Consider the following 13,333-nt stretch of genomic DNA (forward strand, 5'->3'; position numbering starts at 1 on the left):
CTACAATTATTTGAACATTTTAGTTACTATATTATTACATTATAAAACATACATTAACCACTTCAGCCCTATTTTATACCTAGGCCATTTGAAAATAGCAGATCTACAAGCTCACAATGTGAAGCGTTGTGAGCTTGTAGATCCGCTATTTTCAAATATGTTTGCACTTTTTAGTACATTTTGATGCCAATACTTTTGTACTTTTACTCAAGTCAATTTTGAATCCTGGACTTTTTACTTGTAACAGAGTATTTCTATATTGCAGTATTGGTATACTTTCACTTAAGTGAAGAATTTGAGTACTTTTCCCACCACTGCTCCTATAGCAATCCTCCTAACGCCTAGCACCCCTTTGAGGACCCATATAGGGGTCTCGGACCCCCTGTTGAAAACCCCTGTCCTTTAGAGCACCAAAGTCTGACGTAATTTACCAACAATATGTGCCTTCTTGGGAGTGAGACTGTGTTGAATTTACCCATCCTACCTGGTTTGCGGTTTTTCCCCCCATTCTGAATCCCCATAGACGTGTTTAATATCGCGTCAAATAAGAACTGTGTTCCAAAAATAAACTAATGATCCCGGCGGTTTGACTCTTATGGATATGAAGCAACAACTGACGGTGAGAAAACGATAATGTTACTTCCGCCGAATTAGTTACATTTTCGCCAGAAACAGACTGTATCAAATATGAGTGACTGACTATCATAAACGATACAGAACCTCCTCCCTGACAATATCGCCGAGGCAGTTTGTTTATTTTTGTCTCCGCCAGGCCGAAAGGCATGGCGAGAGAGTATGTTTTGCCCCCTGTCCGTCCGTACGTCCGTCCGTGTGTGTGTGTGTGTGTGTGTGTGTGTCCTGTCTGTCCGTTACCACCAAATCTCCGGCACCGTTGGCCCGGTCGCTGCGAAACTGTGCACACCCACTCCCTGGATGCCAATTCAGAACCTCTGCCCCACGTTTCTCTCATGGGCCTGTTATAGCGCCACCAGGTGGCCGATTTGTGCAAAACCCATTTTTTTCCATTACTCCTACAGCTTTTATCCAAACGTCATGCAAATCGGTACACAGTATCTCTATAGTCATGTAATCAACCCGGATCTGTCTCATTTTTCATATTCCATCCTCATTGGCTAAGGTTGGCTTCCAAAGTTTGCAGGATTGGTCCGTTTTGAACAAACTGCCTCAAATCATGAACGCAGCTTAAAATTGCACACGCACATTCCCACTAGGCCGAGGAAGAAATGCCACTTGAAATTTTTCAAATCAGCCTCATGGTGGCGCTGTAACAGGCCAATATGCATTTTTAACTATAACTGCACCGATCTGCGTGAAACTTTGAAACTTTGCACGCACACTCCCTAGAGGCCAAGGAAAAACCTCTGCACTGCATTGTTCAGATCTGCTTTTTACAGCGCCACCAGGTTTTTCCTTCAGATTCTGTCCAAAAAACACGCAAATTGGTACACAGTATCTCCATAGTCATGTGATTCTGTGGATCTGTCCGATATTTCATATTCCATCCTATTTGGCTTACAGTGGTTTCCAAAGTTTGCAGGATTGGTCAGTTTTGAACAAAATGCCTCAAAACATGAACGCAGTGTACGATTTCCGTGAAATTTTCCATGCAGATCCCGATTCCCGACTAGGCCGAGGAAGAAATGCCCCCCTTTTCACATTCACATTGGCCTGTTATAGCGCCACCAGCAGGTCTAATTTAGCAAAACGCATGTTTTGAACAAAATGCCTCAAATCATGAATGCAGTGTCCGAATGCTGTGAAAGGCCTAAGAAGAAATGCCACCCTTTTCACATTGGCCTATTATAGCGCCACCAGGAGGCCACAACAACCTGCCTGACCTGGCTGAGACTTGTGCTCCGAGGAGCACTTTTTCTAGTTGGACCACAATTCTTATATGAGACGATTCTAAGATGACCAAATGCTATTCTCCATAGAGAAATTACTTTACGACCCAGGGGATGAACGAGTGACGTCAGGACTTCTGTACTCTATAAGGCCTTGCACTCCTCCTAATGCCCTTGATTATATAATAGGAGCTTGTAGATCTGCTGTTTTTGAAAAATCTTAAACATTTTTAAACTCACATCTTTGCTTCTGGGGGTCCCTCGAACAAAATCTTAAACAAAATATATATATTTAAAGATTTGCACACATTTCAATATTAAAAAAAATAACAGATCTACAAGCTCATGTGCCGTGCTATGAGCTTGTATATCTGCTATTTTTGAACAGCCAAATACCTCTAAAATGACACTTTCCCGGCCAATTCTTTACTCAAGTAAAAATGGCAAATACAGGATTTTCTTTTACTTTTGACAGACTAGTTCTACATTGTGGTATTGGTACCTGCATAGTAAACTGAATTATGTTTACATTACGGTATAGATACTTGTACTCAGTACAGGGTACTTTCAGAGTAAAGGGAAGTATGTCTTCATTGTGGTATCGGTACTTGTACTCAGTACAGGGTACTTTCAGAGTAAAGGGAAGTATGTCTACATTGTGGTATCGGTACTTGTACTCAGTACAGGGTACTTTCAGAGTAAAGGGAAGTATGTCTACATTGTGGTATCGGTACTTGTACTCAGTACAGGGTACTTTCAGAGTAAAGGGAAGTATGTCTACATTGTGGTATCGGTACTTGTACTCAGTACAGGGTACTTTCAGAGTAAAGGGAAGTATGTCTACATTGTGGTATCGGTACTTGTACTCAGTACAGGGTACTTTCAGAGTAAAGGGAAGTATGTCTACATTGTGGTATCGGTACTTGTACTCAGTACAGGGTACTTTCAGAGTAAAAGGAAACTCATGTTGTATAAACTCACAGAGCAGATCCACTCATGTGGTTTTGAAACAGGAAGTGACACAGCAGCGTAGGAAGTGTCATGACTGCGCCAGCTGTCAGTCTGCTTTGATCTCTGCACCCCCCCCCACCCCCCCCCCCCTCCCCCGCTCACCCACAATGCCTCTGATAGGTTCACCCACATTAACCCCGTGTTTCCTGACCTGCTGCTGATGTGAAGCATTTATACCATGACTGACGTGTGCTTTCCAATCACACCAAAGATTCAAAAGAAGTAAAAGCACTGAAAATTGGAAATACTCCAGTAAAGTAAAAATCACACCCTGTGTGAAGTGGGCGGTGTCTTGCTAGCTAATCACAATACTGAATGGAGTCAACCAATCATGTACAAAAAATAAATACATTTATTGAAACACTCTTTATGATGGACGGAACCATAACTTGAAAAAAACCAAATTTATGTTTTTTTTCAAGTTATGGTTTCTTATATAGGGCTATGCACATGTGTCATGTGACACTGGCCAATCACAGTCCTGAATAGACTGTGATTGGCCAATCACAGCGCAGGATAATTGTACAAATTTCCTGGGCCCAGATCACAGCGCAAGATATTTGTACATTTTTCCAAATCTCACTTATAGGGGCGGTTTCACCGCCCAAAAATCACACCCAGTGTGAAGTGAGCGGTGTTATTTAGCAACAACAGTGATGGAAGCTCACTTTTAAAAAAAAAGTATTTTTTTTTTAGTGCGTGGTGCTATTTATAGGTCATTAATTTCATCATGCGTCTCGCTAGCCAATCACAGTACTGAGCAAAGGGTGTGAATGGAGTCAGCCAATCACAGTACAGCGAAAGACACATTTCTTTTTGGACGGTCTTTTCACGACGGTCCAAAACCCACTTATAGGAGCGGCTACACCGCTCAAAAAATACCTCAAAATTGTACTGGAGTACAACACTTCAGTAAATGTACTTAATGCTACTTTACACCACTGCAAGTGGGTAATCAATTATTATTAATATTAATATTAATATTAATATTAATATTAATATTAATAGTATTATTATTATTATTATTTTAGTTCATTCCTATCACACAAAGATATGGCGCCTCTGGCGCCCCCCCCGTAGTATCTCTGGGACCCCTAGGGGTCCCAGACCCCCTGTTTGGTGAAGACATTATGAAGTATAATGAGTGAACAGTGAACATGTCTCTCCTCTGCAGTGCAGGTCACATGACTGAACTGAAGGTCACCTGACTTGACTGGGAGCAGGAAGTGGATCTGATGAGACAACAGAGTTCCAAGACCTCAACATAAAAGATTGCAGACTGGTTTGTTGTCTCCGCTGTGCCCCCCGTACCAACCCGCCATACCCCCCCCCCCCCACCACCCCCTTGCTCTTGTGGACCCACAACCTCTGTGGACCCCTAATCTGTGGACCCCCAACCTGAGTGGACCCCCTAATCTGTGGACCCCCCACTGCTGGGGCCCGTCTCTGAGAACCACTGTGAACGCCCGCCTCCTTTCCCTCAAACAACAGTTCATTCCAGTAAGTCAGTAAAAGTACCGATACTGCAATGTAGAAATACTCTTGTTAAAAGTAAAAGTCTGGAATTCATAATTTACTTGAGTAAAAGTACAAAAGTATTCGTATGAAAATGGACTTAAAGTACCAAAAGTAAAAGTACTGCACTAGTATGCAGAATGTCCCATTTCACAAGTTTTCAAATGTATAAAATCATTTGAAAATAGCAGATCTACAAGCTCACACTGCGTCACATCGTGACGCAGTGTGAGCTTGTAGATCTGCTATTTTCAAATGGCCGAAATGTATATATGGCTGAAGAGGTTAATGTATGTTTTGTAATAATAATCAAAATCTACAAAGTAACTAGTAACTAAAGTCTTCACATAATTGTAGTGGAGTAAAAGTATTATATTTGCGTCTGAGATGTAGTATTGTGAAGTAAAAGTATTGAAAATTGGAAATACTCCAGTAAAGTACACATACCTCTAAATTGTAAGTACAGTAAGTGCATGTATACTTAGTTACTTTCCATCACTGTCAGTGGTTTTCTCAAAGTATTATGGATTATCAAGTGGTGGCAAAATTACTCACATTGTGTACTTAAAGGAGGAGTTCACCCAAAAAAAAACGTATTTTCTATCAATTACACACCCCATGAAGCCTTGATTTCATGGATTTATTTTTTGTTTTTGTGGCATTCCTAAGACAATAATTTGATGACCGTGTGTATTTCCGGTAGGAGACACAAATAATCTACTTTGTGTCTCCTACCGGATACATTAGCCGGTAGGAGACGGAAATCAAATTATTAGCTTAGGAATGCGACAAAAACAAAAAATAATCCATGGATTCAAGGCTTCATAGGGTGTGCAATTGATAGAAAATAAGTAATTTTTTGGGTGAACTCCTCCTTTAAGTAAAAGTAGCAATACCGCAATGTAGAGATACTTTATTACAAGTAAAAAGTACCTGTATTAGAGATTTACTTGAGTAAAAGTAGAAAAGTATTAGTGTCAAAACATACTTAAGTACTCATCATGCACAATGTTCCATTTCACAAGCTATCATGATGTATAAAATCCTTTTGAAAATAGCAGATCTACAAGCTCACAACGCGTCGCTTTGCGTGTTGACGCTTGTGTGTTGACGCTGTTTCTTTGACATACAGGGAGCAGACCATAGACTGAAACAAATAAAAATGAATGGACAGAGAGACGCCATTGGTTTCTACAGACCGCAAATGAAGCCTGTTTGTCAACGATTTCAAATCCGCCATCTTTCTATATCGTGTCATATCTAAGCACCAAGAAATGAATGCTATTGGCTGGGTAGCTTGTCAATCAAGGGCGGGGAATGAACGCTATTGGTTGTGTAGTTTGTCAATCAAGTCATCCCGCCCGTCCTACAGCATAACCCTCAACAAAAATTTGGGACCATAATTTAGCAAAACGCATATCATTGTGATTGAAAGAATACTTTAAACTATACGACTGGAAGCAAATTATGTGAGCTTGTGTGTTGATGCTGTTTCTTTAAAGGTTTCATGACATTCAGTTTTACCACACATTAAAAGTCTTTGTCATGGTCCTTCAAACTGTATAAAAAGTTTTAAAGGTTTCATGACGTTCAGTTTTACCACACATTAAAAGTCTTTGTCATGGTCCTTCAAACGTGTATAGAAAGTTTTAACAAAAAATTCCACTCCATTGATCCATGGCAGGTGTTTTTCTCTCACATTTCTAAAGCCTTTTCAACTGCAATGAAAAAATAAATCTTTGCCTGCGGGTGTCGCTGGTGAGGGATTTTGCCTGTCAATCATCGCCTCTGCTCCGCCCCCCCCAAAGGAAAGGATAGGGGAGGGGAGGGGTGAGGAGGAGAGTGGGCGGGATTAATCGACTATGACCTCACTGTCGAAGGGCCAAGCTCAGATTACTTTTCAGCCTAATTATTCATAAAACCCCAGACCACAGAAAATCCACTGAATGTTTTTTAGGTGTATTTAAGGTCATAAAACCCCCAAAAAAACATAAAAAATAAAAAAAGTGAAAATGAATGTCATAGAACCTTTAACTAAAACTCCAGTGATCCATGGCAGGTGTTTTTCTCTCACATTTCTAAAGCCTTTTCAACTGCAATTAAAAAATAAATCTTTGCCTGTGGGTGTCGCTGTTGAGGGATTTTGCCTGTCAATCATCGCCTCTGCTCCGCCCCCCCCCCCCCCCCCCCCAAAGGAAAGGATAGGGGAGGGGAGGGGCGAGGAGGAGAGTGGGCGGGATTAATGGCCTGTGACTTCACTGCCCAAGGGCCAAGCTCAGATTACTTTTCAGCCTAATTATTCAGAAAACCCCAGACAATCTACTGAATGTTCAAAGATCAGATTTTTTGGGTGTAATTGAGGTCATAAAACCCCCCAAAAAACGTAAAAAGAAAATTAAAAGTGAAAATTATGTCATAGAGCCTTTAATATACAGGCGAGCAGACATACGGTAGCGGAGCCAACATGGCCGCCCTGCGGTGCGCGTGGACGCTGTGTGTCCTCCTGGCCGCCGGCTGCTCCGGGAGGCTGCGGGTGGAGACGCCGTCGCGGCTGGAGGTGTCCAGAGGGGGCGCTGTGTCCCTGACAAGCAGGCAGCTGGAGGTTGGGGTGGAGCAGACGGCTCACTGCAAGGTGGAGGTGGTCCTGAACGAACCCGTCACGCAGAGAGTAGGACAGCTGCACCCACCGGTGAGTCAGTGTTGATTTAGACAGCAAATTTAGTCATTGTCTTTTGAATTAAATTCCATTTAGTTTTATTCATATTTTAGTCATCAATGTTTTAGTTTTTGTCTAGTTTTAGTCGACTAAATATCATAAGAGTTTAGTCGACTAAATCTACAGTTGATTTAGTCGACTAAAATGTATCTTGGTGGTGCCTTGATGGCGTCGTAATGGCTAATTTTACACTCGGTTGCATGCTGAAAATAGCAGATCTAAAAGCCCACAACGCGTCGCGCTGAGCTTGCATATCTGCTATTTTCAGAGTGCAACACCTGAGTGCAACCAAACATAAAATTACTTGTCTTTTAGTTCTACTGGATCTCTTCTCCACTAGTCTTAGTTCTACTGGATCTCTTCTCCATTAGTCTTAGTTCTACTGGATCTCTTCTCCACTAGTCTTAGTTCTACTGGATCTCTTCTCCGCTAGTCTTAGTTCTACTGGATCTCTTCTCCACTAGTCTTAGTTCTACTGGATCTCTTCTCCATTAGTCTTAGTTCTACTGGATCTCTTCTCCACTAGTCTTAGTTCTACTGGATCTCTTCTCCACTAGTCTTAGTTCTACTGGATCTCTTCTCCACTAGTCTTAGTTCTACTGGATCTCTTCTCCACTAGTCTTAGTTCTACTGGATCTCTTCTCCACTAGTCTTAGTTCTACTGGATCTCTTCTCCACTAGTCTTAGTTCTACTGGATCTCTTCTCCATTAGTCTTAGTTCTACTGGATCTCTTCTCCACTAGTCTTAGTTCTACTGGATCTCTTCTCCGCTAGTCTTAGTTCTACTGGATCTCTTCTCCACTAGTCTTAGTTCTACTGGATCTCTTCTCCACTAGTCTTAGTTCTACTGGATCTCTTCTCCACTAGTCTTAGTTCTACTGGATCTCTTCTCCACTAGTCTTAGTTCTACTGGATCTCTTCTCCACTAGTCTTAGTTCTACTGGATCTCTTCTCCACTAGTCTTAGTTCTACTGGATCTCTTCTCCACTAGTCTTAGTTCTACTGGATCTCTTCTCCACTAGTCTTAGTTCTACTGGATCTCTTCTCCACTAGTCTTAGTTCTACTGGATCTCTTCTCCACTAGTCTTAGTTCTACTGGATCTCTTCTCCTCTAGTCTTAGTTCTACTGGATCTCTTCTCCACTAGTCTTAGTTCTACTGGATCTCTTCTCCTCTAGTCTTAGTTCTACTGGATCTCTTCTCCACTAGTCCCTCACTAACATTTTAGTTTATATTTGTTGACGAAATTGTCAATTATATATAGTCTTAGTTTCGGTCATCATAGCTTAGTTTTTATTTTGTTTTAGTCAGTGAAAACAGTCAGTCGACAAACATTTTTCGTCACAGTTTTAGTCGACAAAATCAACTGTGTGTGTGTGTGTGTGTGTGTGTGTGTGTGTGTGTGTGTGTGTGTGTGTGTGTGTGTGTGTGTGTGTGTGTGTGTGTGTGTGTGTGTGTGTGTGTGTGCGTGTAGGTGTTTGACTGTAGCTTCCTGGACGGTGAGGTCACATATGTTCATAACGGCAGTCCTCTACTGGACCAGGACACTGTGATGCTGCGAGTGTACAGGTCAGTTCATTCACAATAATAACTAAACCACACCCACCGTCCATCCAATCCGGGCTATGGGACTGCAACCAACAGCTACAGATCCCATAGTCTCAGAGGACCGTTCACAACAACGCTAAATAAACAGCTTAAACGTGTGAAACGCATGTTCAGATCAAAGGGTCAATCCACTGAGGAAACACATGGGTCCAGATAGACAGAGGTTTCTTCATTAGATAGTAGGATAGGATAGGAGATAGTAGGATAGGATAGGAGATAGTAGGATAGTAATACCACTCTCCTTTGTGGTATGTGTCAGTGTATATTTGCATACAGTGAAAATGTGCATTTAACTCATTGATTTATTGATTGATTGATTGATTGATTGATTGAATATTTTATTAGGCAAAAAATGTAAAACAGCAGAGTTACATTTAAAATACTTTGTCCGTGAAAGTCCTTGTGGTCTTGTTTCCAATGAGGGCCTTGGTATTCAATTCATAGACATATATAGTGGCACCACAGTTCAAATATCAATACAAAAAAAACTATTACACTATGTACACCAAAGGAAAAAAAAGGGGTAAAAAAACTATATGTACAAGAACGGGGGGGGGGGGGGGTCGTCTGTCTAACGGGAAAATGGTACTACCTCCTCTTTTGGCCTCCTGAAAGGTGAGTTTTTAAGGCTCTTTTAAATGAGCCCAGCGAACTGCATTTTTTGAGGGATGGGGTTAGACTATTCCAATCCTGGGTGGCAGTGTTGTAGAAGGAGAATTTGCCCATGTTTGTTTTATGGGTGGGTGGGACCAGATTGTTGTTAACGCTCCCTCTAGTATTGTGACTGTGGGTGTCGCTAACTTTTTGGAGGTATTTAGACAGATATGCGGGTATAGGAGGCATATCGGGCAAATTTGCATTTACAATTTTGAAGACCAGTCCAATTTTTCGTTGTTTAACCCTGTCTTCCACCCTGAGCCAGCCTAGGCTGGAAAAATGGGTGGGATAAAGGTGGGTCATTGGCCCCAGACCGAGGAGTAGCCGAATCAGTTTGTTTTGGGAGGTTTGAAGCTTAGTCTTCAGTGACACTGACAGTACGTTTTAACAGCGGGCGACTCTCGGGCGATCGCCGGGCGACATCGTCCAAAAGATAAAGGAAATCCATCTTTCATCGCCCCCCCCCGCCCACTTCGCCCTATCGCCAGTAGTTGCCGGCTCTCATAGACATATAATGCACTTCCGGAAAATACTATCCTGATCGCCCGCTGTTAAAACGCACCGTGAGGTGTTGGAGTACCAAGAGGAGCAAGCATAGTCAAAAAGGGGCTGAATCAGGGCCCCTGAGAGGGTCCTGAGGGTTGACAAGACAACGACAAGGACATGGGTTGTCCTGCCATGGACGAGTCAACTCGTCGAATTCTGCTATGGCTCTGCCTGCCAATTTTGCCGAGTTTGGACCTTTTTTTTCACACAGAACCAGAGATAACGCGATCCGAAGATTTGCACTCCCTGGTTAACTTATTACTTGAAAATCCTGTATGTCGGCGCCTGTGTGTGTTTTCTTTTTTTTTGTGAGTTACTTTGCCAAAACATGCTATTTAATTTTTTTGTTATTTCTACACTGCAGTATTGATACTTTTACTTGAGTAAAACATGTGTTTGCTTGTTCCAGGTTCACAGACAGTGAGACAGAGGTCCAGACTGTGGTTCTATCGGTATCGGTGGTAGAACCGGGTTCCGGTGGTCTGGTGTCTCTGGGTTCCTCTCCTCTGGTGGTGTCAGAGTTCTACGGTCTGTCCAACGCCATCGACGGCTCGGTGCTCCGGGTTCGAACCCGGCCGCCCGGAGCCGCCTGCACCCTGAGGCTGACCTCCTCTGAGACCAGCACCCCGTCCCTGGGTCAGCTGGTCACCCAGCTGGACTCTGCACAGAGGAAGGGTGAGTTTATGGTGCTGATGAATTGAGTACAATGCACCACAATGGGCCACAAGCCCCCCCCCCCCCCTTTTTTTTGTGTTGTGACTCCCTCTTTCTTTGGAGTTTCGCCCAGGTGGGCGTGATTATTTGATGTCTTCCCCGGGACCCAAATTAGTGAAAATAGCAGATCTACAAGCTCACAACGCGTCGCGATGCGACACATTGTGAGCTTGTAGATCTGCTATTTTCACTAATTCTACATTTCTTTAAATGTATTTTCTATCTATCTATCTATCTATCTATCTATCTATCTGCTGTAGTTCTATCTATCTATCTATCTATCTATCTATCTGCTGTAGTTCTATCTATCTATCTATCTATCTATCTATCTATCTATCTATCTATCTATCTATCTATCTATCTATCTATCTGCTGTCGTTCTATCTATCTATCTATCTATCTATCTATCTGCTGTAGTTCTATCTATCTATCTATCTATCTATCTATCTATCTATCTATCTATCTATCTATCTATCTATCTATCTATCTATCTATCTATCTATCTATCTATCTATCTATCTGCTGTAGTTCTATCTATCTATCTATCTATCGGCCACACATTTTTTCGACCCGTGTGGGTCATCATCAGGTCTGATCACATGACACAGAAGTAGGCGTGTTGGATACAAAAAAAGGGGAGGAGACACAATCAACAACAGCTTTTTTGCAAAAGTAGACATTTAACAAACTCCTTAAAGGAATACTTTACTTATTTTCGGTGAATTACTCACCCTTTGAAGCCTTGAATTCAAGGAGATTTCATGGACACCCTATACGTGTCTCACCCACCCCCCACCCCCCCACCCCCACCCCCACAGGCAGACAGACAGGTGCGTTGTGTCCAGGCAACAGGCCTTGTCTCCACGATGGAACCCGTCCGGTTCCCTTCCTGAAGACCTCGTGTCAGGAGTTCCTGGCTCTGGGTCTGAGGTACCAACACCTGAGACCCCCGAGTCCTGAGATAGACTACATCTCTGTGAGGGTAGAGATACGAGACACACACACCAGAGCCCTGATGGAGGTACTACACACACACAAACTATACACACAAACTATACACACACGCACACGCACACGCACACATACACACACACACACACACACACACACACACACACACACACACACACACACACACACACACACACACACACACACACACACACACACACACACACACACACACGTCCACTCTGTTCATGTCAAGATCAAATGAAAAATTACTTATTTTTTCATTTAACACATTCATTGCCAGGTATTAATGAATGTATTCATCATTTAACACATTTATTGCCAGGTATTAATTAATATATTCATCCGCTACTGCCAGCGTGTTTTTTCCTTATTTTGAGTCTTTTTCACGATGATCCACATAATTTTATTTTATTTTTTCAACCTGGATGTAAACAAACAATGTCTCTTTGGAAGGACGAGTCTCTCTTCTTTCCACCGGATAAACTAAAACATTGTAACCGCGATCGTCCATTCTGTTGTTATCGACAGTTGAATATAGTTACATTTTCCTTTTAAAGGGTTAGTTCAGATTTTTGGACTTAAAGCTGTAGGAAATACTTGCCATGAATGTAGTGGTTGCAAAGGTATTCATTGATTGCCCGAGTCCCGTGGTCAGAGTTATGGTCAGAGTTCTGATGAATATGAAGTAGTTCTGGTAGATTAGTAGATTTGGTGGGGGGCCGCTCATTAAAAATAAATTAATTTAAAAAAAACTAGCGTCATTTATATTGTTGACCTATTTCTACCATATAGAGCAGGTTTCGTTCAACTTCGACCCCTCTGTCACATGATGTTATTTTTTGTGTCATATATTTTGCGGGTGAGTAGGCTGCCGCGGTGCAGTGATTCTGGACACTTTTTTATTTTTAATGAGCGGCCCCCACCAAATCATGGAACTACTTCATATTCATCAGAACCTGACCATAACTCTGACCACGGGACTCGGGTAATCAATTAATACCTTTGCAACCACTACATTCATGGCAAGTATTTCCTACAGCTTTAAGTCCAAAAATCTGATCTAACCCTTTAATTAACAAAAACATCATTTTACAGTACCTTTTTGATGTGTCATAATTATGGACATGCTTTGTGCTTTCCCAGACAGAATCGGTGTGGTTGCCGGTTCTAATCCAGGGAGCCATGCAGAACCAGCCTCCACACGCCTCCTTCATGTCCTCCTTCATCCTGGAGGTGACATTCATTATAAATACATATATTTAACCCACTCAATCCTCCTTCATGTCCTCCTTTAGCCTGGTAAACCCTCCCTCCGGAAATCTCATTTGTAATTTATTTCAGGAGTGAGTCTGGCATGATCGACCATTCGGCAATTTGGCTGTGGGCTGGAGTTGGGCGGGAGTAATACCGTTGACTGACAACCCCTTCAGCCAATCAGCAGTGTTCCCCTTCAGCCAGTGCATTTTTACCACCTCCAGACTAATGTGAAGCAACGGGACTTTTGAGACGGCCATGCCCAAAATAGGTTGCCTTATTCGGATACATGTGTGTCACTGCCCGCCCCTGCCGGTTCTCTGAATTATTATTTTTAAATAGGCTCTGTCATGATTAATTGACCACATATATGAAGTTAAACAACTAAATTCTATCCAAACGATATCTTAAAAGTAAATTCCGAGGGGGTGCAGTCGGTAGCGCTGTCGCCTCACAGCAAGAAGGTCCTGGGT

The 13,333-nt window shown here is 42.3% G+C and overlaps 1 protein-coding gene across 1 annotated transcript in view; it reads left to right on the forward strand.

Annotated features, from left to right (window-relative positions):
- Nucleotides 1–6,855: 6,855 nt before the first annotated feature.
- Nucleotides 6,856–13,333, forward strand: part of frem1b (Fras1 related extracellular matrix 1b) — a gene marked incomplete at its 5' end in the record, with an annotated part of 107,321 nt that continues 100,843 nt past the window's right edge. Inside the window, 5 exons of the mRNA XM_080429918.1 lie at nt 6,856–7,080; nt 8,581–8,675; nt 10,327–10,592; nt 11,450–11,652; nt 12,750–12,839. Coding sequence (XP_080286044.1) covers nt 6,856–7,080; nt 8,581–8,675; nt 10,327–10,592; nt 11,450–11,652; nt 12,750–12,839 — 879 coding nt within the window. The remainder of the gene's footprint in view (nt 7,081–8,580; nt 8,676–10,326; nt 10,593–11,449; nt 11,653–12,749; nt 12,840–13,333) is intronic.

The sequence above is a fragment of the Gymnoscopelus braueri genome, assembly GCF_963280865.1.
Source record: "Gymnoscopelus braueri genome assembly, chromosome: 6".
Lineage (NCBI taxonomy): Eukaryota > Metazoa > Chordata > Actinopteri > Myctophiformes > Myctophidae > Gymnoscopelus > Gymnoscopelus braueri.